Genomic DNA, 24,900 nt, shown 5'->3' with positions numbered 1-24,900 from the left:
AAACAGGACATGCTGAAGAAAAGAGATTTCCTTTTGATTTCCAACTGTCTTTTTTTATCACTGCAGAGAAATGTGAGGAATTCTGTGAAACGCTGAAAAGCGCAGTCAGTGATCTCAAACACACAAAAATAAAAAGTGTGATAATTATTGCATAAAAAAGAATGAAGATGAAAGTAAGAAATTGTGCATTTATAAAGAACCTGTCACAACCTCAAAATTTACCGAAGTACATGATGGATAATGAAGTAATTTTGATGTTTAGTCATTGTTAAACACAGCAGCCAATGTTTGCACAGCAAGGACAGATGATTGGAGAATAATTGAATGATTTGAATGTGTGTTTTAATGCTGTTAGACATGGGATAATATAGAAAGCTGTCTCACAGACTGGTCAAGCAACAGCCTGATGTAATCATACTCACAGAATCATACCTTACAGACAATGTCCCAGACACCACCATCACCATCCCTGGATATAACAAAGAACAAAGAGATCAAAGAACAAAGAAAAATCCAGCACAGGAACAGGCCCTTCAGCCCTCCTAGCCTGCACTGACACATTTTGCCCTTCCATATTAAAACTGTCTTCACTTGCAGGATCCATATCCCTCTCATCCTTCTCATTCACGTATTCATCCAGGTCAATCCTGAATGCTGCTATTCTGTTTGCTTCGAGCACCTCCTCTGGTAGTGTGTTCCAGGCACTCACCACCCTTTGTGTGAAAACCTGCCTCACAAACCTCTTTTAAACATCTCTTCCCACACTTTGAACCTATCTCCCCTTGTAATTGATTCCTCCACACTGGGAAAAAGCCTCATACTTTCCACTCTATCCATCCTTGGTCAAACGTGGACAAAAGAGATGAAGCCAAGAGGAGACATAAAGGTAACTGCCCTTGACATCAAGTAGTGTTTGACCAGGTCTGACATCAAGTAGTCTGAGTAAAACTGAAGTCACTGTACATTAGGGTACATCTCCACTGATTGGAGTCATACGTGGTACATAGGAGGATGGTTGTGGTTGTTGTAGGTCAGTCATTTCAGATCCAGGGTATCTGTGCAGGAGTTACTCTCGGCACAAACATCTCTATCAGCTTCTACCCTTCAGCATCAGTTCACAAGTGGAAGTTCTCAGATGTTTGGACAACATCCAGTCCCAATCCCATCTCCTCAGGTACTGAAGCAACTTGTGTCCGTATGGAGCAAAATGTGGATAATATCCTGGTTTGAGTTGATAAGTGCCCAATAATAGTTCAGCCACACAAGCACCAGGCAACGGCCATCACCAACTAATGAAAATCCAACCATTGCCCCTTGGCATTTAATAAGCGAAAGTGAGGACTGCAGATGCTGGAGATTAGAGTCGACAGAGTGGTGCTGGAAAAGCACAGCAGGTCAGGCAGCATCTGAAGAGCAGGTAAATCGATCATTTTGGACAATAGCCCTTCACCATGTATGATATTGTCCTGAATTAACTCACAGGGGCACCTTTGACAGCAGCTTCCAAACCAGCAAACTATGTCAATTAGAAGGAGAGAGCCTCAGATACACGGGAACACCAAGTTTCCCTCTAACCCATACACCAAACTGAATCCTAACTCTATCATTTCTTCACTGTCACTGCACAAAGTCCTGGAAATCCATGACTTGGGGTAAACGGTAACTTTGCCAAAGTCCCAGACAGTTGCTGTTTGAGTGGGGGGAGAGATGGCTGGTGTAACTCATTGTGAGGGGAGAGGTTGAGAAGGACAATCCTTCATGGTGACCTGAGCTGTTGGGTGTACTGAACCCACACTGTTGGCATCCCCCTGTATTACAAAGCAGGTCTCCAAATAACTCAGGTGACTGAGCCCATAATGGCCAGAAATCAATATTGAGAAACCCAATGGAAATAAAAATAGCACCCAAAGAAAGAAAATATAGTGTTGCATCACTGACACAAGAACTAAAAGGAGGACGCACTGTTGAAAAGAGATTTCCTTTTGATTTCCAAAACTTAGAGCTTTTCTTAACTCTGCAGAGGAAAGTGAGGGAACCAGTGAAGACCAGACATCCACAGGTCAGTGATCTGATAATAAAATAAAATGTGTGAAAAATATTGTGCAAAAATGATGAGGATGAAAGTAAGAAATTGTGTGTTTACAAATCACCTGTCACAACCTCAAAATTTCCCCAAGTGTGTGACAGATAATGAAATAATTTTGGTATTTAGTCATTGTTAAACACAGCAGCCAATATTTTCACAGCAAGGACCCATGATTAGAGACAGTTGAATGACTTGAATGTGTGTTTTAATGCTGTTGGACATGGGATAATATAGAGAGCTGTCCCACAGACTGGTCAAACAACAGTCTGACATAGTCATAGTCACAGAATCATACCTTACAGACAATGTCCCAGACACCACCATCACCATCCCTGGATATAACAAAGAACAAACAGAACAAAACACAATCCAGCCCAGGAACAGGCCCTTCGGCCTTACAAGCCTGTGCTCACACATGTCGCCCTTCCATACTAAAACTGTCCTCACTTCTGGGATCAGTATCCCTCTAATCCCTCCTGTTCGTGTATCCGTCCAGGTCAATCCTGAATGCTGCTATTCTGTCTGCTTCCAGCACCTCCGCTGGTTATGTGTTCCAGGCACTCACCACCCTTTGTGTGAAAACCTGCCTCACAAATCTCTTTTAAACATCACTTCACACACTTTGAACCTGTCTCCTCTCATAGTTGACCCTCCACACTGGGTAAAAGCCTCATACTTTCCATGCTAGCCATGCCATTCAACATCTATCAGGCCGCCCCTCAACCTCTTGCTTTCTAGTGAAAACAAACTCCATCTACCCAACCTTTCTTCAAAGCTAAAATCCCCCATACAGACAACATCCTGGTATATCTTTTCTGTACCCTCGCCAAACCATCCACATCCTTCTGGTGGTGTGGTGACCAGAACTGAATGCAATATTCCAAGTGTTTCCAAACTAAAGATTTGTAAAGCTGCAACATAATTTGCCATTCCTCATACTCGATGCCCTTTCCAATGAAGGCAAGCATGCATTGCTTTTTTACTGCATTATCTACCTGCGCTGTCACCTTCAGAGATCTGTGACCTGCATACTCAGATCCCTCTACAAACCAATATTCACAAGGGTTCTGCCATTCACTGTATAATTTCCATCTGTACTTGACCTTCCAAAACCCATCACCTCACATTTGTCTGTATTAAACTCCAGCTGCCATTTTGCTGCCCATGCCTCCAACTGATCTATGTCCTGCTGTACCCTCTGACAATCCTCCTCACTATCCACAACTCCACCAATTTTTGTTTCATCCACAAACTTTCTAATTCGGCCAGCCACGTTTTCCTCCGATCCATTTATGTCAATCACAAACAGTACAAGCCCAAGCGCGGTTCCCTGTAGAACTTCTCTCGGACTCCTCAGCATTGACTGTGAACACCATGAAGTCTGAAAGCTGTCAGGTTATATTTGAGGTAGGTACATTCCTGCTGATTACCATGTACCATCCTCCCTCAGCTCAGGGTTCAAAGCTCCTCCATGTTAAACAACACTTGAAACAAACAATGAGGGGGGCAAGGGCACAGAATGTATTCTGGGTGGGGCATTTCAATGTCAGCCACCAAGAGGGGCTCGAAAGAAGCACTACTGATGGAACTGGTTGGGTCCTAAAGCACAAAGCTACTGGACTGGGTCTGCAGCAGGGAGTGAGGGATTGACGAAGAGGAAAAAGCATACTTGACCTCATCCTTACCAATTTACTGGTTACAGATACAGTCACGGACTGATGTATCAGTAAGAGTGACCACCACACAGCCCTTGTGGAGATAAAACCCCACCTACATATTGACAATACCCTCCATCATGTTGTCTGGCACTGTCACCAGGCCAACTGGAACTGATTTTGAAAAGATCCAGCATCCATGTGGTACTGTGGACCATCAATAGCAGCAGAATTGTACTCCAGCAGAATCTGTAACATCATGGCCCAGCATATCCCCTGCTCAACCATTACCATCAAGCCAGGGGATTAACCCTGGTTGAATGCAGAGTGCAGGAGGGCATGCCAGGAACAGCACAGGGCATTGCGAAAAACGCGATGATAAAATGCTGTAGCTGCCCAGACAGGATATCCAGTGTACCAAACAGAATCAGTGTGCAATAGACAGAGCTAAGTGATTCCATAAGCACTACAATGCTGCCACTTCCAGTCATGAGTCATCGTCTACAATTAAACAATGAGTAGGAGGACCATGCTCCCTGAATTTTATCATCCCCAATGATGGGGAAGCCTATTGCATATTGGTGCAAAAATCAAGCCAACTGCATTTACAAACATCTTCAGTGCAAATGCTAAATGCATGATTTATATTGGCCGCTTTTAAAGAATGATGTAAAAAAATGGATGGAAGTGTTGGATACCACAAGGCTATGGGCCCTGAAAACATTCTGGCAATAGCACTGAAGACTTGTATTTTGAAACTTGCTGTTCCCTATTGCCAAGCTGTTCCAGTACAGTAACAAAACTGTCATTTACATGACAATGCAGACAATGGCCCAGATATGTCCTGTATATAAAACGCGAACTCAGCTAATTATCCCAGTATCAGTCTATTCTCAGTCACTAGGAAAGGGTCAGTGCCCTCAGGGAGCACTTTCTCAGCAGTAGCCTGCTCAGTTTGAGTATCGCCAGGACCACTCAGCTGCTGACCTCACTACACCCTTGGTCAAACATGGACAAAAGAGATGAAGTCAAGAGGAGACATAAAGGTAACTGCCCTTGACATCAAGGTAGCGTTTGACCAAGTCTGACATCAAGTAGTCTGAAGAAAACTGAAGTCAATGTAAATTAGGCGAAAAGCCTCCACTGGTTGGAGTCATACGTGGTACATAGGAGGATGGTTGTGGTTGTTGGAGGTCAGTCATTTCAGATCCAGGGTATCTGTGCAGGAGTTACTCTCGGCACAAACATCTCTATCAGCTTCTACCCTTCAGCATCAGTTCACAAGTGAATGTTCTGGGATGTTTGGACAACATTCAGCCCCAATCCCATCTCCTCAGGTACTGAAGCAGCTTGTGTCTGTGTGCAGCAAAATGTGGATCATACCCAGGTTTGAGTTGATAAGTGCCCAATAATAGTTCAAGTACTAGACAATGGCCATCACCAGCTAATGAGAATCCAACCACTGTCCCTTGACATCCAATGTCAATGGTAATTCCCAATTTCCCATAATCGACATCCCGAAGGATACAATTGACCGGAATCTGAACTGGAGCATTCATATAAATAATCTGGCAAAAAAACACGTCAGAGATTGGGCATTCTATGGTGAGTAATTGCCTCCTCATTCCTCAAAGAATGTACACCATCCAAAGATGCAAATCCAGAGAGTGAAGGAACATGTCCCAATTGCCTGGATGGGTGCAGCTCTAACAACACTCAACATGTTTGACACCATCTAGGATAAAGCTGTCCATGTGGTTTACATCCCAATCAATACATTCGCTAAGCACTCCCTCAGCTAGCAATGCACTGTGGCAGCACTGTGTACCATGTATGAAATTGTCCTGCATTAACTCCCTTGACAGCAGCTTCCAAACGAGCAAACTCTGTCAATGAGAAGGAGAGAGCTGCAAATACACGGGAACACCACCTCTCCTGTAACTTCCCCTCTAAGCCATACACTATCCTGACTTCCATCTCTATCATTGTTTCTTGATCAAAATCCTGGAACCCCACTGCTCGAGGTATAAAGTAACATAGCCAAAGTCCCCGAGGGCCACGGGGAGAGAGCGAGATGGCTGATTGTGGCCCAGTGTGAGGCGAGATGTTAAGAAGGAGAATCCTTCCTGGTGACCTGAGCTGTGGGGGTACTGAACCCACACTGTGAACATCAACCTGCATTGCAAACCTGCTGTCCAGCCAACTCAGCTAAGTGACCCAAGAGGTCCAAAGATCAATATTGAGAACCCCAATGGAGATAAACAGCACCCAAACAGTGAAAATGTAAATAAAAGATCTGTGGACGCAGCATATCAGAAACAAAAGCAAAGGTTGCTGGAAAAGCTCAGCAGGTCTGGCAGCTACTGTGAAAAGAAATCAAAATTAAATGAGGTCACCGGACCCAAAATTGATTTATGTTCACAGATGCTGCCAGACCTGCTGAGCTTTTCCAGCAACTTCTGTTTGGTTTGTGAGTGAAAATAAAGGTCGGCAACACTGACGTAAGAACTAAAATCAGGATGCCTCCACTTTTTGATTTCCAAAAGTTATAGCTGTCTTTTTTATCCCTGCAGAGAATTGTTGCAAGAAATGCGACTGTTATCTGCCACCCAAAGGTCAGTGATCTGATAAACACAAAATAAAAAAGTTTGACAATTATTGCACAGAAACCATGAGGATGAAAGTAAGAAATTGTGCATTTATAAAGCACCTGTTACAACCGCAAAATCTCCCAAAGTGCACGACAGATAAATAATAATTTTGATGTTTATTCATTGCTAAACATAGCACAGCAAGACCCATGATTAGAGAATAGTTGAATGACTTGAATGTGTGTTTTAATGCTGTTGGGCATGGGATAATATCGAGAGCTGTCTCACAGACTGGTCAAGCAACAGTCTGACATAGTCATACTCACGGAATCATACCTTACAGACAATGTCCCAGACAACACCATCACCATCCCTGGATATAACAAAGAACAAAGAGATCAAAGAACAAAGAAAAATCCAGCACAGGAACAGGCCCTTCAGCCCTCCTAGCCTGCACTGACACATTTTGCCCTTCCATATTAAAACTGTCTTCACTTGCAGGATCCATATCCCTCTCATCCTTCTCATTCACGTATTCATCCAGGTGAATCCTGAATGCTGCTATTCTGTTTGCTTCCAGCACCTCCTCTGGTAGCGTGTTCCAGACACTCACCACCCTTTGTGTGAAAACCTGCCTCACAAACCTCTTTTAAACATCCCTTCTCTTGTAATTGATCCCACCACACCAAGAAAAAGCCTCATACTTTCCACTCTTCATGTTGCGGCTGTACAGGACACTGGTTAAGCCACTGTTGGAATATTGCATGCAATTCTGGTCTCCTTCCTATCGGAAAGATGTTGTGAAATTTGAAAGGGTTCAGAAAAGATTTACAAGGATGTTGCCAGGGTTGGAGGATCTGAGCTCGAGGGAGAGGCTGAACAGGCTGGGCTGTTTTCCCTGGAGCATCGGAGGCTGAGGGGTGACCTTATAGAGGTTTACAAAATTATGCAGGGCATGAATAGAATAAATAGACAAAGTCTTTTACCTGGGGTGGGGGAATCCAGAACTAGAGCGCATTGGCTTAGGGTGAGGGGGAAAAGATATAAAAGAGACCTAAGGGACAACTTTTTCACGCAGAGGGTGGTACATGTATGGAATGATCTGCCAGAGGATGTGGTGGAGGCTGGAACAATGCAACATTTAAGAGGCATTTGGATGGGTATATGAATAGGAAGAGTTTGGAGGGATATGGGCTGGGTGCTGGCAGGTGGGACTAGATTGGGTTGGGATATCTGGTCGCATGGACGGGTTGAACCGAAGGGTCTGTTTCCATGCTGTACATCTCTATGACTCTCTATGACTCTATGACTCTATCCATGCCATTCAACATCTATTAGGCCGCCCCTCAACCCCCTGCTTTCCAGTGAAAACAAACCCCATCTATCCAAACTTTCTTCAAAACTAAAATCCCCCATACCAGGTAACATCCTGGTAAACCTTTTCTGTACCCTCTCCAAACCATCCACATCCTTCTGGTGATGTGGTGACCAGAACTGAATGCAATATTCCAAGTGTGTCCAAATTAAAGTTTTGTAAAGCTGCAACATAATGGCACTGTGGTTAGTACTGCTGCCTGACATCACCAGAGACCCGGGTTCAATTCCTCCCTCAGGCGACTGACTGTGTGGAGGTCCCCCCGTGTCTGCGTGGGTTTCCTCCGGGTGCTCTGGTTTGCTCCCACAGTCCAAAAATGTGCAGGTTAGTGAACTGACCATGCTAAATTGCCCATAGTGTTAGGTGAAAGGGTAAGTGTATGTGAATGGGTCTGTGTGGGTTGCGCTTCGGCAGGTTGGTGTGGACTTATTTGGCCGAAGGGCCTGTTTCCACACTGTAAATAATCTAATCTAACAACCTGCCATTCCTCATAATCAATGCCCTTTCCAATGAAGGCAAGTATGCATTGCTTTTTTACAACGTTATCTACCTGCACTGTCACCTTCAGAGATCTGTGACCTGCTCACCCAGATCCCACTACATACTAATATTCACAAGGGTTCTGTCATTCACTGTATAATTTCCATCTGTACTTGACTGTCCAAAAACCATCACCTCACATTTGTCTGTATTAAACTCCAGCTGCCATTTTTCTGCCCATGCCTCCAACTGATCTATGTCCTGCTGGACCCTCTGACAATCCTCCTCACAACTCCACAACTCCACCAACCTTTGTTTCATCCACAAACTTTCTAATTAGACCACCCACATTTTCCTCCAAACCATTTATGTCGATCACAAACAGTACAAGCCCAAGCGCAGTTCCCTGTAGAATTTCCCTTGGACTCCTCAGCATTGACTGTGGACCCCATGAAATCTGAAAGCCGTCAGGTTACATTTGAGGTAGGTACGTTCCTGCTGATTCCCATGTACCATCCTCCCTCAGCTCAGGATTCAAAGCTCCTCCATGTTAAACAACACTTGAAAGAAACAATGAGGGGGGCAAGGGCACAGAAGGTATTCTGGGTGGGGCATTTCAATGCCTACCACTAAGAGGGGCTCGAAAGAAGCACTACTGATGGAACTGGTTGGGTCCTAAAACACAAAGCTACTGGACTGGGTCTGCAGCAGGGAGTGAGGGAATGACAAAGAGGAAAAAGCATAATTGACCTCACCCTTACCAATTTACTGGTTACAGATACTCAGTCCGTGACTGTATCAGTAAGAGTGACCACCACACAGCCCTTGTGGAGATAAAACCCCACCTACATATTGACAATACCCTCCATCATGTTGTCTGGCACTGTCACCATGCCAACTGGAACTGATTTTGAAAAGATCCAGCATCCATGTGGCACTGTGGACCAACAATAGCAGCAGAATTGTACTCCAGCACAATCTGTAAACTCATGGCCCAGCATATCCCCTGCTCAACCATTACCATCAAGCCAGGGGATTAACCCTGGTTGAATGGAGAGTGCAGGAGGGCATGCCAGGAACAGCACAGGGCATTGCGAAAAACGCGATGATAAAATGCTTTAGTTGCCCAGACAGGATATCCTGTGTACCAATCAGAAACAGCGTGAAATAGACAGAGCTAAGTGATCCCATAAGCACTGCAGTGCTGCCACTTCCAGTCATGAATCATAGTCTACAATTAAACAATGAGGAGGAGGACCATGCTCCCTGAATTTTATCATCCCCAATGATGGGGAAGCCTATTGCATATTGGTGCAAAAATCAAGCCAACAGCATTTACAAACATCTTCAGTGCAAAGGCTAAATGCATGATTTATATTGGCCGCTTTTAAAGAATGATGGAAAAAAATGGATGGAAGAGTTGGATACCACAAGGCTATGGGCCCTGAAAACATTCTGGCAATAGCACTGAAGACTTGTATTTCGAAACTTGCTGTTCCCCATTGCCAAGCTGTTCCAGTACAGTAACAAAACTGGCATCTGCCTGATAATGCAGACAATTGCCCAAGTATATCCTGTCCATGAAAAACAGGACAAAGCCAACTCAGCTAATTATCCCTGTATCAGTCTACTCTCAGTCACTAGGAAAGGGTCAGTGCCATCAGGGAGCACTTTCTCAGCAGTAACCTGCTCAGTTTGGGTATCGCCAGGACCACTCAGCTGCTGACCTCACTACACCCTTGGTCAAACATGGACAAAAGAGATGAAGCCAAGAGGTGACATAAAGGTAACTGCCCTTAACATCAAGGTAGCGTTTGACCAAGTCTGACATCAAGTAGTCTGAAGAAAACTGAAGTCAATGTAAATTAGGCGAAAAGCCTCCACTGGTTGGAGTCATACGTGGTACATAGGAGGATGGTTGTGGTTGTTGTAGGTCAGTCATTTCAGATCCAGGGTATCTGTGCAGGAGTTACTCTCGGCACAAACATCTCTATCAGCTTCTACCCTTCAGCATCAGTTCACAAGTGAACGTTCTCAGATGTTTGGACAACATTCAGTCCCAATCCCATCTCCTCAGGTACTGAAGCAGCTTGTGTCTGTGTGCAGCAAAATGTGGATCATACCCAGGTTTGAGTTGATAAGTGCCCAATAATAGTTCAAGTACTAGACAATGGCCATCACCAGCTAATGACAATCCAACCACTGTCCCTTGACATCCAATGTCAATGGTAATTCCCAATTCCCCATAATCAACACCCCGAGGGATACAATTGACCGGAATCTGAACTGGAGCATTTATATAAATAATCTGGCAAAAACAACACGTCAGAGATTGGGCATTCTATGGTGAGTAATTGCCTCCTCATTCCTCATAGAATGTCCACCATCCAAAGATACAAATCCAGAGAGTAAAGGAACATGCCCCAATTGCCTGGATGGGTGCAGCTCTAACAACACAAGATGTTTGACACCATCTACGACAAAGCTGTCCATGTGGTTTACATCCCAATCAATACATTCGCTAAGCACTCCCTCAGCTGGCAATGCACTGTGGCAGCACTGTGTACCATGTATGAAATTGTCCTGCATTAACTCCTTTGACAGCAGCTTCCAAATGAGCAATCTCTGTCAATGAGAAGGAGAGAGCTGCAAATACACGGGAACACCACCTCTCCTGTAAATTCCCCTCTAAGCCATACACTATCCTGACTTTCATCTCTATCATTGTTTCTTTATTGTTGATGGATCACAATCCTGGAACTCCACTGCTCGAGGTATAAAGTAACATAGCCAAAGTCCCCAAGGGCCACGGGGAGAGAGTGAGATGGCTGATTGTGGCTCAGTGTGAGGCGAGATGTTAAGAAGGAGAATCCTTCCTGGTGACCTGAGCTGTGGGAGTACTGAACCCACACTTTTGGCATCACACTGTATTACAAACCTACTATCCAGCGAACACAGCTAAGTGACCCAAGAGGTCCAAAGATCAATATTGAGAAACCCAATGGAGATAAACAGCACCCAAACAGTGAAAATGTAAATAAAAGATCTGTGGACGCAGTATATCAGAAACAAAAGCCTTAGTTGCTGGAAAAGCTCAGCAAGTCTGGCAGCTACTGTGAAAAGAAATCAAAATTAAATGAGGAAGGGTCACCGGACCCAAAAGATTAAATTTGATTTATGTTCACAGATGCTGCCAGACCTGCTGAGCTTTTCCAGCAACTTCTGTTTGGTTTGTGAGTGAAAATAAAGGTCGGCAACACTGACGTAAGAACTAAAATCAGGATGCCTCCACTTTTTGATTTCCAAAAGTTATAGCTGTCTTTTTTATCCCTACAGAGAATTGTTGCAAGAAATGCTGCAGTCAGCTGCAACCCAAAGGTCAGTGATCTGATAAACACAAAATAAAAAAGTTTGACAATTATTGCACAGAAACCATGAGGATGAAAGGAAGAAATTGTGCATTTATAAAGCACCTGTTACAACCTCAAAATCTCCAAAAGTGCACGACAGATAAATAATAATTTTGATGTTTATTCATTGCTAAACGTAGCAGCCACTGCTTGCACAGCAAGGACCCATAATTAGAGAATAGTTGAATGATATGAACGTGTGTTTTAATGCTGTTGGCCATGGGATAATATAGAGAGCTGTCTCACAGACTGGTCAAGCAACAGCCTGACACAGTCATTCCCACAGAATCATACCTTACAGACAATGTCCCAGACACCACCATCACCATCCCTGGATATGTCCTGTCCCACCAGCAGGACAGACCCAGCAGAGGTGGCAGGTGGGTGGGATACAGTTGGGAGGGATTTTCCATAGGATTTCTAAACATTGATTCCAGACCCCATGAAGTCAGAAGTCAGCTGAAGGGCAAGGAAACCTCCTGCCGATTCCCGCATACCATCCTCCCTCAGCTGAGGAATCAACGCTCCTCCATGTTGAACAGCATTTGGAAGAAACAATGAGGGTGGCAGGGGCACACAATGTATTCTGAGTGGAGGATTTCAATGTCAATCACCAAGAGTAGCTCGGAAACAGAACAACTGATTGAGCTGGTCTGCATCAAGTGGTGAGGGAACCCACAAGAGGGAAAAAAAAGATACTTGACCACATTCTACCAATCAGCTGGCTGCAGATGAACAGAAGGACCATACCCCTGTATTTTGCCATCCCCAATGATGGGGAAGCCCAGCACATCGGTGCACAAATCAGGCCAACAGCATTTACAAACATCTTCAGCTCTAAATGGAAGATTAATCTTGGCCTCATATAAAGAATTGGTTGTAGGCAATGGATACTGCAAGGCGATGGGCCCTGAAAACATTCTGGCAATAGCACTGAAAACTTTGTACCCAGAACTTGCCCCTCCTCTTGCCAAGCTGTTCCATTACAGCCACAACACTGGTCAAAAAAGATGAAGTCATGAGAGGTTATAAAGGTAACTCTCCTTGACATCAAGGTAGTATTTGACCTAGTGTGAGAATAAGGAGTCTGAGTAAAACTGAAGTCAATGGGAATCAGGGGAAAACTCTCCATGGATTAGAGTCATTCTTGGAACATAGGAGGATGGTTATAGTTGTTGGAGGTCAGTCAGTTTAGCTCCAGGACATTTCTGCAGGAATTCCTCAGGGTAAGATCCTAGGCCCAACTATCTTTAACTGTTTCTACCCTCCAGCATTCTCTGATGATTGCATAATGATCATTCCCATTCCCAATCCCTCAGATACTGAAGCAGCACGTATCAATCACAACGAATCTGCACAACATTCAGGTTTGGGTTGGGAGGTCCCTAGAAATATTTTGGGACTCACAAGTGCCAGGCAATGGCCATCTCCATCTAATGAGAATCCAACCATTGTCCCTTGGCATTTAATGTCAATGGTAATTCCCAGTCCGCCAAAATCAACATCCCGAGGGATACAATTGACCAGAATCCAAAGCAAAGCATTCATATAAGTAATCTGGCTACAAAACCACATCAGAGTTTGGGAATTCTGTGCTGAGTAACTTGCCTCCTCTCTCCTCAAAGAATGTCCACCATCTACAAGGTACAAATCCTGTGTGTGATAGCATAATCCTGGATGGGTGCAGCTTCAACAACACTCAAGATGTTTGACATCATCTAGGACAAAGCTGTCCACTTGGTTTCCATCCCAACTAATACTTTCACCATTCATTCCCTGAGCCAGCAATGCACATTAGCTGCAGTGTGTACCGTGTATGATATTGTCCTGCATGAACTCACCAAGAATCCTTTGACAACAACTTCCAAGCTGGCAAACTCTGTCAATTAAAAGGAGAGAGCTGCAGGTACTTGGGAACACCATCTTTCTTGCAAGTTCCCCTCTGAGCCAGACACCACTCTCACTTGCAAATCTATTCCTACACTGTCACTGGATCAAAATTATAGAAATCCATTGCTGGAAGTAGAAATTAGCATTGTCAAAGTCCCAGAGGACTGCTGTTTCAGTGGAGAGAGAGATGGCTGCTAGCAACTCATTGAGAGGGGAGAGGTTGAGAAGAACAATCCTTCATGGTGACTTCAGCTGGTGGGGGTACTGAACCAGCCCTGTTGGCATCACCCTGCATTGCAAACCAGCTGTCCAGCCAACACAGCTAACTTGACACCATAATGGCCAAAGTTCAAAATTGAGAAACCCAATGGTAATAAAACATCACCCAAAGAGAGAAAATATAGATTGGTATCACTGACGTAAGATCGAAAAAAATAGGGTGCCCCCAACAAAACATATTTCTTCTGGTTTCTGAAACTTATGGTTGTCTTTTTTTTCGCTACAGACAGAAATTGTAAGAAAATCTGCAAAATGCTGAAACGCAAAGGTCAGTGACCTCATACACACAAAAATAAAAAAAAGTGAGAATTATTACGCAAGAAGACAGAGCATTAAAGTAAGAAATTGTGCATTTATAAAGCACCTGTCACAACCTCAAAAATTATCAAAGTGTGTGATAGATAACAAAATAATTTTGATGTTTAGTTGTTGTCAAACGTAGCAGCCAATGTTTGCACAGCAAGGACCCATGCTTAAAGAATAGTTGAATGATTTGAATGTGTGTTTTAATGCTGTTGGACATGGGATAATATAGAGAGCTTACTGGTCAAGCAACATAGTTATTCCCACAGAATCATACCTCACAGACAATAGCCCAGACACCACCATCACCATCCCTGGATATGTCCTGTCCCACCAGCAGGACAGAACCAGCAGAGGTGGCAGCACTGTGGGAGATAGTTGGGTGGGAGTCTTGAACTTTGATTCCAGAGCCTATGAAATCAGAAGTCATCATGTTATATATGGGCAAGGAAACCTCGAACTGATCACCACATACCATCCTCCCTCAGCTGAGGAATCAGCGCTCCTCCATGTTGAACAATGAGAGTGGCAAGGGCACAGAATGCATTCTGGGTGAGAGATTTCAATGTCAACCACTGAGAGTGGACTCAGAAGCAGCATTACTGAACAAGCTGGTCGGGGCCAAAAGGACATAGCTGCTAGACAGGGTCCGCGGCAGGTAGTGAGGGAACCCATAAGTAGGAAAACCATACTTGACCTCATCGTCACCAATCTGCAGGCTAATGGTGCATCTGTGAAAAGCAGTGGCAGTAAGAGTGACCCCGGCACAGTCCCTGTGGACGCAATGCCCCACCTTCACATTGAGAATACCTTCTATTGTGCTGAGTGACTCTATTACCATGCACAATGGGTCAAACTTTGAACAGATCTAGCAACTCCACGCTGGACACCCATGAGGCACTATGGACCATAGCAGCTGCAGGACCGTACTCCAGCACAATCTGTAACCTCATTGACTCGTGTATTCCCAGTCAACCATTGCCATCAAACCAGATGATGAACCCTGGATCAATAGAGAATGCAGGAGGGCATGCCAGGAGCAGCACCAGGCATTGCTAGAAATGTGACAATAAACAGCTGAAGCCAGCAGACGGCACTATCTGTGTTACCAAGCAGAGGCAGCATGCAATGGACAGAGCTAAGTGTTCCCATAACCATCAGAACTAAGCACTGCAGTGCTGCCACTTCCAGTCATGAGTCATGGTCTACAATTAAACAATGAACAGAACCATGCCCCCTGAACGTTACCATCCCCAATGTTAGGGAAGCCCAGCACTTTGGTGCACAAATCAGGCCAACAGCATTTACAAACATCTTCAGCTCTAAATGCCAAATGCATGATTTATATTGGCCTCTTACAAAGAATGCTGTAAAAAGAAATGGCTGTAGGCAATGGATACTGCAAGGCGATGGGCCCTGAAAACATTCTGGAAATAGCACTGAAAACTTTGTACCCAGAACGTGCCACTCCTCTTGCCAAGCTGTTCCAGTACAGCCACAACACTGGTCAAAAAAGATGATGTCATGAGGGGTTATAAAGGTAACTGTCCTCGACATCAAGGTATTATTTGACCAAGCGTGAGATCAAGGAGTCTGAGTAAAACTGAAGTCAATGGGAGTCAGGGGGAAAACTCTCCACTGATTAGAGTCATTCCTGGAACTTAGGAGGATGGTTATGGTTGTTGAAGGTCAGTCATTTTAGCTCCAGGACATTTCTGCAGGAATTCCTCAGGGTAAGATCCTAGGCCCATCTATCTTTAACTGTTTCTCCGCTCCAGCATTCTCTGATGATTGCACAATGTTCATTCCCATTCCCAACTCCTCAGATACTGAAGCAGCACGTATCAATAATAGCGAATCTGCACAACATTCAGATTTGGGTTGGGAGGTCCCTAGAAATATTTTGGGCCATACAAGTGCCAGGCAATGGCCATCTCCAACTTATGAGAATCCAACCATTGTCCCTTGGCATTTAATGTCAATGGTAATTCCCAGTCTGCCATAATCAACATCCCGATGGATACAATTGACCAGAATCTGAAGCAAAGCATTCATATAAATAATCTGGCTACAAAACCACATCAGAGTTTGCGAATTCTGTGGTGAGTAACTTGCCTCCTCTCTCCTCAAAGAATGTCCACCATCTACAAGGTACAAATCCAGAGTGTGATAGTATATTCCTGGATCGGTGCAGCTTCAACAACACTCAAGATGTTTGACATCATTCAGTTCAAAGCTGTCCACTTGATTTACGTCCCAACCAATACCTTCATCATTCACCCCTTCAGCCAGCAATGCACAGTGGCAGCAGTGTGTACCATGTATGATACTGTCCTGCATTAACACACTGAGGCTGCCTCAAACACAACGTCCAAGCCGGCATACTCTGTCAATTAGGGGAGATCCACAGATACATGGGAACACCACATCTCCTGCAAGTTCCCCTCTAAGCCATACAGCCATCCTGATTTATAGCTATATCATCGTTCCTTCACTGTCACTGGTTCAAATCCTGGACCTCCACTGCTCGAGTTAAAAAGTAACATTGCCAAAGTCCCCGAGAGGTGCTATTTCAGTGGAGAGAGAAATGGCTGGTGGTGGCTCATTGTGAGGGGAGAGGTTGAGAAGGACAGTCCTTCATGGTGACCTCAGCTGGTGTGGGGACTGAGCCCACATTGTTGGCATCAGCCTGCATTGCAAACCAGCTCTCCAGCCAACTGACCTCATAATGGCCAAAGATTAATATTGACAAACCCAATGGAAAGGAAGCAATATCCAAAGAGAGAAAATATTACTTGGCATCACTGACGTAAGAACGAAAATCAGTCTGCTCTCAGCAAAAGAGATTTCAGTTTCCAAACCTTATAGCTGCCTTTTTTTTATCCCTACAGACGCTGACTGTCAGAAAATCTGCAAAACAATAAAAGATGAAGGTCAGTGATCTCATAAACACAAAATAAAAAATGTTGTCACCACGCTAAATGGGACAGACTTTGAACAGATCTAGACAATTAATATTTGGAATCCACGAAACACTGTGGGCCAGCAGCAGCAGAATTGAACTTGAATGCAATCTATAACCTCGTGACCCAGCATATTGCCCACTCAACCATTACTATCAAGCCAGGGGATTAACCCTGGTTGAATGGAGAGTGCAGGAGGGCATGCCAGAACAGGCATTGCTAAAAATGCGACAATAAACTCCTGTACCTGCCAGAAGGACATACCTGTGTACCTAGCAGAAACAGTGTGCAATGGACAGAGCTAAATGATCTCATAACCATCAAAACTAGGCACTGCAGTGCTGCCACTTCAAGTCATGAACCATGGTCTACAATTAACCAATGAACAGAAGGACCGTGCTCCCTGAATTTTACCATCCCCAATGATGGGGAAGTCCCGCACATTGTTGCAATAAACAAGGCAAATTATTTACAAACTTCTTCAGTTAGAAATTCTGAGTGGATAATTCATGTCAGCCTCGTGATTGAAAGAATGATGTAAAGAAATGGTTGGATGCACAGGATACTGCAAGGATATGGGCCCTGACAACATTTTGATAATAGTACTGAAGACTTATGCTCTTCAACTTGCTTCTCCCTTAGCCAAGCTGTTCCAATACAGCTACAACACTGGCATCTACCTGAAATGTCAAGAATTGTTCAGGTATGTCCTGTATATAAAAAGAAGGGCAATGCCAACCCAGCCAATTATCCCAGTATCAGTCAATTCTCAACTATTAGGAAAGGGATAGTGCCATCAGGCAGCAGTTTCTCAGCAATAAGCTGTTTAGAGATGCTCAGTTTGGGTATTGCCAGGACCACTCAATTCCTGACCTCATTACAGCCTTAGTCCAAACATGGACAAAGGAGGTGAGGTTATGGGCGGCACGGTGGCACAGTGGTTAGCACTGCTGCCTCACAGCGCTTGTAGACCCGGGTTCAATTCCCGACTCAGGCAACTGACTGTGTGGAGTTTGCACGTTCTCCCCGTGTCTGCGTGGGTTTCCTCCGGGTGCTCCGGTTTCCTCCCACAGTCACAAAGATGTGCGGGTCAGGTGAATTGGCCAAGCTAAATTGCCCGTAGTGTTAGGTAAGGGGTAAATGTAGGGTATGGTTGGGTTGCGCTTCGGCGGGTCGGTGTGGACTTGTTGGGCCGAAGGGCCTGTTTCCACACTGTAAGTCTAATCTAAAAAAGGGGTCATAAAGATAACTGACCTTGATATCAAGGTAGTATTTTACCAAGTGTAACAAAACTGAAGTTAAATGGAAATCTCTCCACTGATTACTTTATTCCTGGAACACAGGAGGACGGTAGTGGTTGCTGGAGGTCAGTCATTTCAGCTCTAGGACATCTCTGGGTAGTATTCTGGGTGCAAACACCTCTATCAACTTCTAGTGTCCTGCATAATTTCAGAATTGGGAACGTGCTCTGATGATTGTACAATGTTGAATAGCATTCCCAAGTCCTCAGATTCTGAAGCAGCCTGTGTCTCTATGCAGCAAACTGTAGACAACATCCAGGTTTGGGTTGATAAGTGCCTTGTAATATTTCAGTCACACGAGTACTAGGCAATAGCTATCTCCAACTAATGAGAATGCAACCATTGCTCCCTGACATTCAACGTCAATGGTAATCACTAATCCCTCATTATCACCATCCTGAGGGATACAATTGGCCAGAATCTGAACTGGAGCATTCACACAATTGAGCTGGCTACAAAAATACATCAAAGGTTGGGAATTCTGTGGTGAGTAATTTGCCTTCTCACTCCTCAAAGCCTAACCATCATCTACAATGTATAACTCAACCATGTGATAGAATATGCCCCAGTTGCCTGGATAGGTGCAGCTCCAAGAACACTCAAAATGTTTGAAACCATCTAGCACAAATTTAGCATTTGGGACTATTCTACCACACTCATGATTTACATCCCAACTAATACTCCATCATTCACTCCCTCAGCCAGCAATGCACAGTGGCAGCAGTGTGTACTGTGTACGATACTGCCCTAAATTAACTCACTGAGACTCCCTTTACAGCAGCTTCCAAGGCTGCAACCTCTGTCAAGGAGAAGGAGAGAGCCACAGATACATGGGAGCATCACCTCTCCTGTAAGTTTCCCTCTAAGCCATGACCCACCCTGACATGTAACTATATCATGGTTCCTTCACTGTTGCTGTATCAACATCCTGGAACTAGGATCATGCTACAGATGAAAAGTAACATTGCCAAAGTCCTCAAGAGCTGCTGTTTCAGTGGAGAGAGAGATGGCTGGTGGTGGCTCAATGTGAGGGGAGAGGTTGAGAAGGAGAGTCCTTCATGGTGACCTCAGCTGGTGGGAGTACTAAACAAGCACTGTTGGCATCACTCTGCATTGCAAACCAGCTGCCCAGGTAACTCAGCTAACTAGCCAAAGATCAATATTGAAAAACCAAATGGAAATAAACCAGCACCCAAAGATAGATTGGCATCACTGATGTAAGAACTAAAAACAGAATTCTGTCAATAAATGAAGTTTACTTTTTATTTCCAAACCTTACTGCTGTCTTCTTTAACTTACAGACAGAGTTTGTAAGAAAATTTGCAAAAAGAGAAAATCAAAAGGTCAGTGATCTCATCAACAAAAATAAAAGGAAAAATATAATTATTATTACACAAGAAGAGAGAGGATGAAAGGAGGAAATGGTGCATTCGTGAAGCATTTGTTACATCCTCATAATTTCCCAAAGTGTGCGACAGATGATGAAGTAATTTTGATGTTTAGTCATTGTTAAACATAGCAGCCAATGTTTGCACAGCAAAGACCCATGATTAGAGAATAATTGAATGACTTGAATGTGTGTTTTAATGCTGTTTGCCATGGGATAATATAGGGAGCTGTCTCAAAGACTCATCAAGCAACAGCCTGACGTAGGTATACTCACAGAGTCATACCTGACAGACAATATTCCAGACACCACCATCACCATCCCTGGATATGTCCTGTCCCATCGGCAGGCCAGATCCAGCAGAGGTGGCAGCACAGTGGGATATAGTTGGGAGGGAGTTTCCCGAGGAGTTCTCAACATTGATTCCAGACCCCATAAAGTCTGAAGCCATCAGGCTATATATGGGCAAGGAAACCTCCTGCTGATTACCACGTACCATCCTCCCTCAGCTGAGGAATCAATGCTCCTCCATGTTGAATAACACTTGGAAGAAACAATGAGGGTGGCAAGGGCACAGAATGTATTCTAGGTGGGGGATTTCAATGTCAATTCAATGCTGAAATGCTGCAGTACTGTTTGAGCTGGTCAGGTCCTAAAGGACATCCATGCTAGACAAGGTCTGAAGCAGATAACGAGGGAACCCACAAGAGGGAAGAAACATACTTGACCTCATCCTTACCAATGTATTGGCTTCTGAAGCATCTGTCCAGGCCAGTATTGGTAAGAGTGACCACCACACAGTCCTCTTGGAGACAAAATCATTGACAATACCCTCCATAGTGTTGTGTGGCACTGTCACTGTCTAAGTGGGGCAGAATCTGAACAGATGCAGCATCCAAGATTGGGAATCCATGGAGCATCATGGACCATCAGTAGCAGCAGAATTGTACTCCAGCACAATCTGTCACCTCCTGGCCCAGGATATTCCCCACTCCACCATTACCATCAAGCCAGATGATCAACCCTGGTTCAATGGAGAATACAGGAGGGCATGCCAGGAGCAGCACCAGTATACCTAAAAGATATGATGATGAACTGCTGAAGCTCCCAAACAGGATTACCAGTATACCAAGCAGAAACAGCATGCAATGGGCAGAGTTAAGTGATCCCATAACCATCAGAACTAGGTTCTAAGCTGTCTTTATTTTATCTCCACAGATGAATGTTGTGAGAATTTATGCCGTCTCGAAGGTCAGTGATCTAATAAACACAAAATTTTTAAAAAGTCACAATTATTGTACAAGAAGAGTGAAGATGAAAGTAAGAAATTGTGCATTTATAAAGCACCTGTCACAACCCCAAAATTTACCAAAGTGTGTGATATTCTTTGAATGTTTAGTCTTTGTTAAACATGACAGCCAATGTTTGCACATCAAGGCCCCATGATTAGAGAATAGTTGGGCGATTTGAGCATGTGTTTCAATGTCGTTGGATGTAAGATAAATATTGGCCAGAACATGTCTTCTGTTCATCCTCAAATAGAGTTTTCAGATCTTTTACATTTACATCTACATGGACAGAATTGCAGATTAAACATGTCTGGATCATTGAAATGACGACTGAGTCCATCTATTTAAGTGCCTGTAGTGAGGTTTCAGCTGTTTAGCTGGGTGGCAATGACAGGGTGGTTCTATCCCGAGACTATCTCAGAGACCCAGGTAATGTTCTGGGGACCTGGGCTTGAATCCGATGACCATGTTGTCCATCATTGATTGTCAGGGAAAAAAACCCATCCTACACAGTAATGTCCTTCAGGGAAGGATAGCTACCATCATCACCTGGTCTGGCTGACATGTAACTCCAAACCAACAGCAATGTGATTGACTCCTAACTGCTCTCTGTAATTGTGTAGCCAGCTACTTGGTTGTACCAACTGGTAGAAACAAAAATGGAATGGAAACAGCTGGACCTAGGTACTGGGAACAACAAAGGCAAACACAGCCCTGTTGAACCTGCAAAGTCCTCCTTATTAATATCTGGCAGCTAGTGCCAAAATTGTGACAGCTGTCCCACAGACTGGGCAAAAATGGCCTGATATATTTATCCTCACAGACAGGTTTCCCATTACTGAGAGCAGCACCAGGTTCCAGCCTTCATGTGTACACTTTGAGGTTCGTGTACCTGTGAGAGCTGTCAAACAAAGCACGGGTCCTAATACTGCACACCCACCACCTCCCCCCCTCCAACTCCCACCCCCCACTCCCACCCCAGGAAGGGCAGCATTTGTTGCCTGATCCATTACCCTCAAGAAGGTGAAGCTGGATCAATACATCAGAGAGAAAGGAATGGGAAGTTATATTGATATGGTTGGGTGAGGAAGGTAGGAGGATACTCATATAAACACTGGCATAGACCAGTTGGGCTGAATAGCCTGTTTCTGTGCTGTCAATGGAACTTGACGTGGTTTGATATCATGAATTAAGATGGACCAAATATCTGGTTTTTAATCAAACACCTCATCTTGGAATTAGGTGATGTCAGATGTACTTTTTTTGTGTTTTGGGAAGGGGATAATTGAGGAATTTATCCAAATCACACTTCCTCTTGCCCTGTACTGGTTGTGCAGAAATCTGCCATCTGTATTGATCCTGAAACCCCATTTATCCTGGGAATTCTGGCAGGAGAACAGCAGAGCTCCGGGAAAATGGATGTCTACACAAAAACAAACAAACGGGGGAAGGTGAGTCTCATTCACCAGCCCATGCCACCATTCACTGAGACCATGTCTGATCTTCCACTTCAGCAACATTTTCCTGCGGTCTCTGTATGAGCGAGGTGATAGTACGGTGGTCATGTCAGTGAGCTCATAACTGAGAGTCCCAAACTAATATCCTGAGGATGTGAGCTCGAATCCCACTCTGGGAATGTGTAATTGGGCTTTGAATCAAAATCTGGAATCATACAGCATGGAAACAGACCCTTCCATCCAGATATCCCAAACCAATCTATTCGCACCTGGCCTGTACCCATCCAGATGCCTTTTAAATGTTGCAATTGTGCTAGCCTACTGGTGACTTTGAAATCATTGTTGGCCAGGTATAATCATAGAATCCCTATAGTGTGGAAACAAGCCCTTCGGCCCAACAAGTCCACACTGACCTTCCAAAGTGTGTCCCACCGAAACCTAATACTCTACATTTACCCCTGATTTATGCACCTAACCTACACATCCCTGAACACAATGGGCAATTTAGCATGGCCAATTCAAATAACCTGCACATCTTTGGACTATGGGAGGAAGCTCAGGGAGAGAATGTGCAAACTTCACACAGACAGTTGGCCAAGGCTGGGATTGAACCCAGGTCCCTAGCACTGTCAGCCAGCATTGTTAACCACTGAGACAATATGCCACCCAGTATCCATCAGGTTAATGAATATGCTGAGCTTAGTTTATCTGGCCTCCATGTGACTCCGGACCCACAGCTGTCTTCTCAGTACTAGGGCAGTTCAGGGTGGGTCATAAATATTGGCCCAGTCAGTTATAGCAAAGTCAATTTATGGATTTAAATTAGAAATCCCTTGATGTTTATAACATCTCAGTCTGAGCCTCAATAGCTGAACCTCCACAGTCCTCTGGAGAAGGAATTCCTCATCTCAGTCTGAAATAACCTGCCCCTCATTATGTTACCTGGTTCTGGATGACATCCCTCCTCACTCTACCTTCCAATTTCCAGGCTGATGTACAATAATAAACTGCTTTTAAGAAATGGTTAGCAAGCTCCAACTTGACATTTCATCTCATGAGTAGTTGGAGACAGCTCTTTAAACCATCGATCCATGTTTTATTTAAAAACTCTGACTTGTTTAACCATTGTTAACATAGAGAAGCATGATGGAATTTAAAAAAGAGAGAGCACTAATTGCGTTTAAGAAACTCAGTCAATATTCTTTTATAATTTCATTTCAGAAACTCTAACATCAGATAAATGTGAGGTACTTGTCCAGAATCTAACTACAACATGCAATCTAAAGGCAAAGAACATTAAGAACAAGTAAGTTTATGTGGTTGATATTTTCAGCGTAGACCACCGATCAGGATCAGGATTGGGAAAAGGCCTGGGTTTATAATTGATTAGTTGATTGAATTGGAATTAGAGCAGAACAGACCTGATGAAGGGTTTCAGCCCAAAACATGGGCCTTCCTGCCCCTCGGATGCTGTCTGACCTGCTGTGCTTTTCCAGCTCCACATCTACTGACTCTGGCTTCCAGCATCTGCAATCCTTACTGTCTCCATGATGCTGGTAAAATGATGTATTCTGTTTTATCAGCTTTTTCCCTAAACTTCTAGAATACCGATCATTAAGGGGAGGCTGAATGCCTAGTGTTGCTATTGCTAAGCGATTAATCCAAAGACCCAGGTACTGTTCTGCAGTCCTGGGTTCAAATCTCACTGCAGCAAATGGTAAATCCCAAATCAATAAAAATCTAGCTTTAAGGATCTAATTGTGAACATTGTTGATTTTTGTACATGTGTTGTTGGTGTGGAACCATTGTGTGTAGAACCATTCGCATTGAGATGAGGAATTCCTTCTCAAGAGGGCTGTGGAGGTTCGGCTGTTGAGTTTGTTCAAGTCTCAGGTTGAGAGATTATAAACATCAAAGGGTTTCTTTTTTAAATCCATAAATTCACATTGCTATCACTGGCTGGGCCAATATTTATTACCCATCCCTAACCAGTACTGAGAAGACAGCTGAGAGTCAACCACATTTCGGTGGGTCTGGAGTCACAAGGAGGCCAGATAAGCTAAGCTCAGCACATTCATTAACCTGATAGATATTCGGGTGGCATATTGGCTCAGTGTTTAGCACTGAAGGCTCACAATGCTAGGGACCTGGGTTTAATACCAGCTTTGGGCAACTGTCTGTGTGGAGCTTGCACATTCTCTCTGTGGGTTTCCCCTGATTAGGCGAATTGGTCATGCTAAATTACCCAATGTGATCTTTGGTTGAGATTATAACATTTGCGACACAGAATGCTGCATCTGATTCCACTAGAGTTGAACCCTATCGGGGGATAATAACAAGTGTAATGAAGTTCAGGTCATTATTGTAGGCCAAAGACCAGAAAGTACACATGTAGTGACAACCACAGTGAAGACAGATCCCACAAACTGCTCAG

At 44.1% G+C, this 24,900-nt stretch overlaps 1 protein-coding gene across 6 annotated transcripts in view; it reads left to right on the top strand.

Annotated features, from left to right (window-relative positions):
- Positions 1-24,900, top strand: part of LOC132823775 (adhesion G-protein coupled receptor G5-like) — an 86,981-nt gene that overhangs the window by 31,191 nt on the left and 30,890 nt on the right. For 4 of the 6 annotated variants that reach the window (XM_060837787.1, XM_060837786.1, XM_060837791.1 and 1 more), the window contains 8 exons: positions 2,021-2,059; positions 6,315-6,356; positions 11,524-11,565; positions 13,993-14,034; positions 16,961-17,002; positions 19,635-19,676; positions 20,939-20,971; positions 23,688-23,772. In XM_060837787.1, coding sequence (XP_060693770.1) covers positions 2,021-2,059; positions 6,315-6,356; positions 11,524-11,565; positions 13,993-14,034; positions 16,961-17,002; positions 19,635-19,676; positions 20,939-20,971; positions 23,688-23,772 — 367 coding nt within the window. The remainder of the gene's footprint in view (positions 1-2,020; positions 2,060-6,314; positions 6,357-11,523; positions 11,566-13,992; positions 14,035-16,960; positions 17,003-19,634; positions 19,677-20,938; positions 20,972-23,687; positions 23,773-24,900) is intronic. The other 2 variants (XM_060837788.1, XM_060837790.1) reach the window with 2 other exon arrangements.

The sequence above is a fragment of the Hemiscyllium ocellatum genome, chromosome 17 (assembly GCF_020745735.1).
Source record: "Hemiscyllium ocellatum isolate sHemOce1 chromosome 17, sHemOce1.pat.X.cur, whole genome shotgun sequence".
Lineage (NCBI taxonomy): Eukaryota > Metazoa > Chordata > Chondrichthyes > Orectolobiformes > Hemiscylliidae > Hemiscyllium > Hemiscyllium ocellatum.
This window is presented reverse-complemented; position numbering and strand designations above follow the sequence as displayed.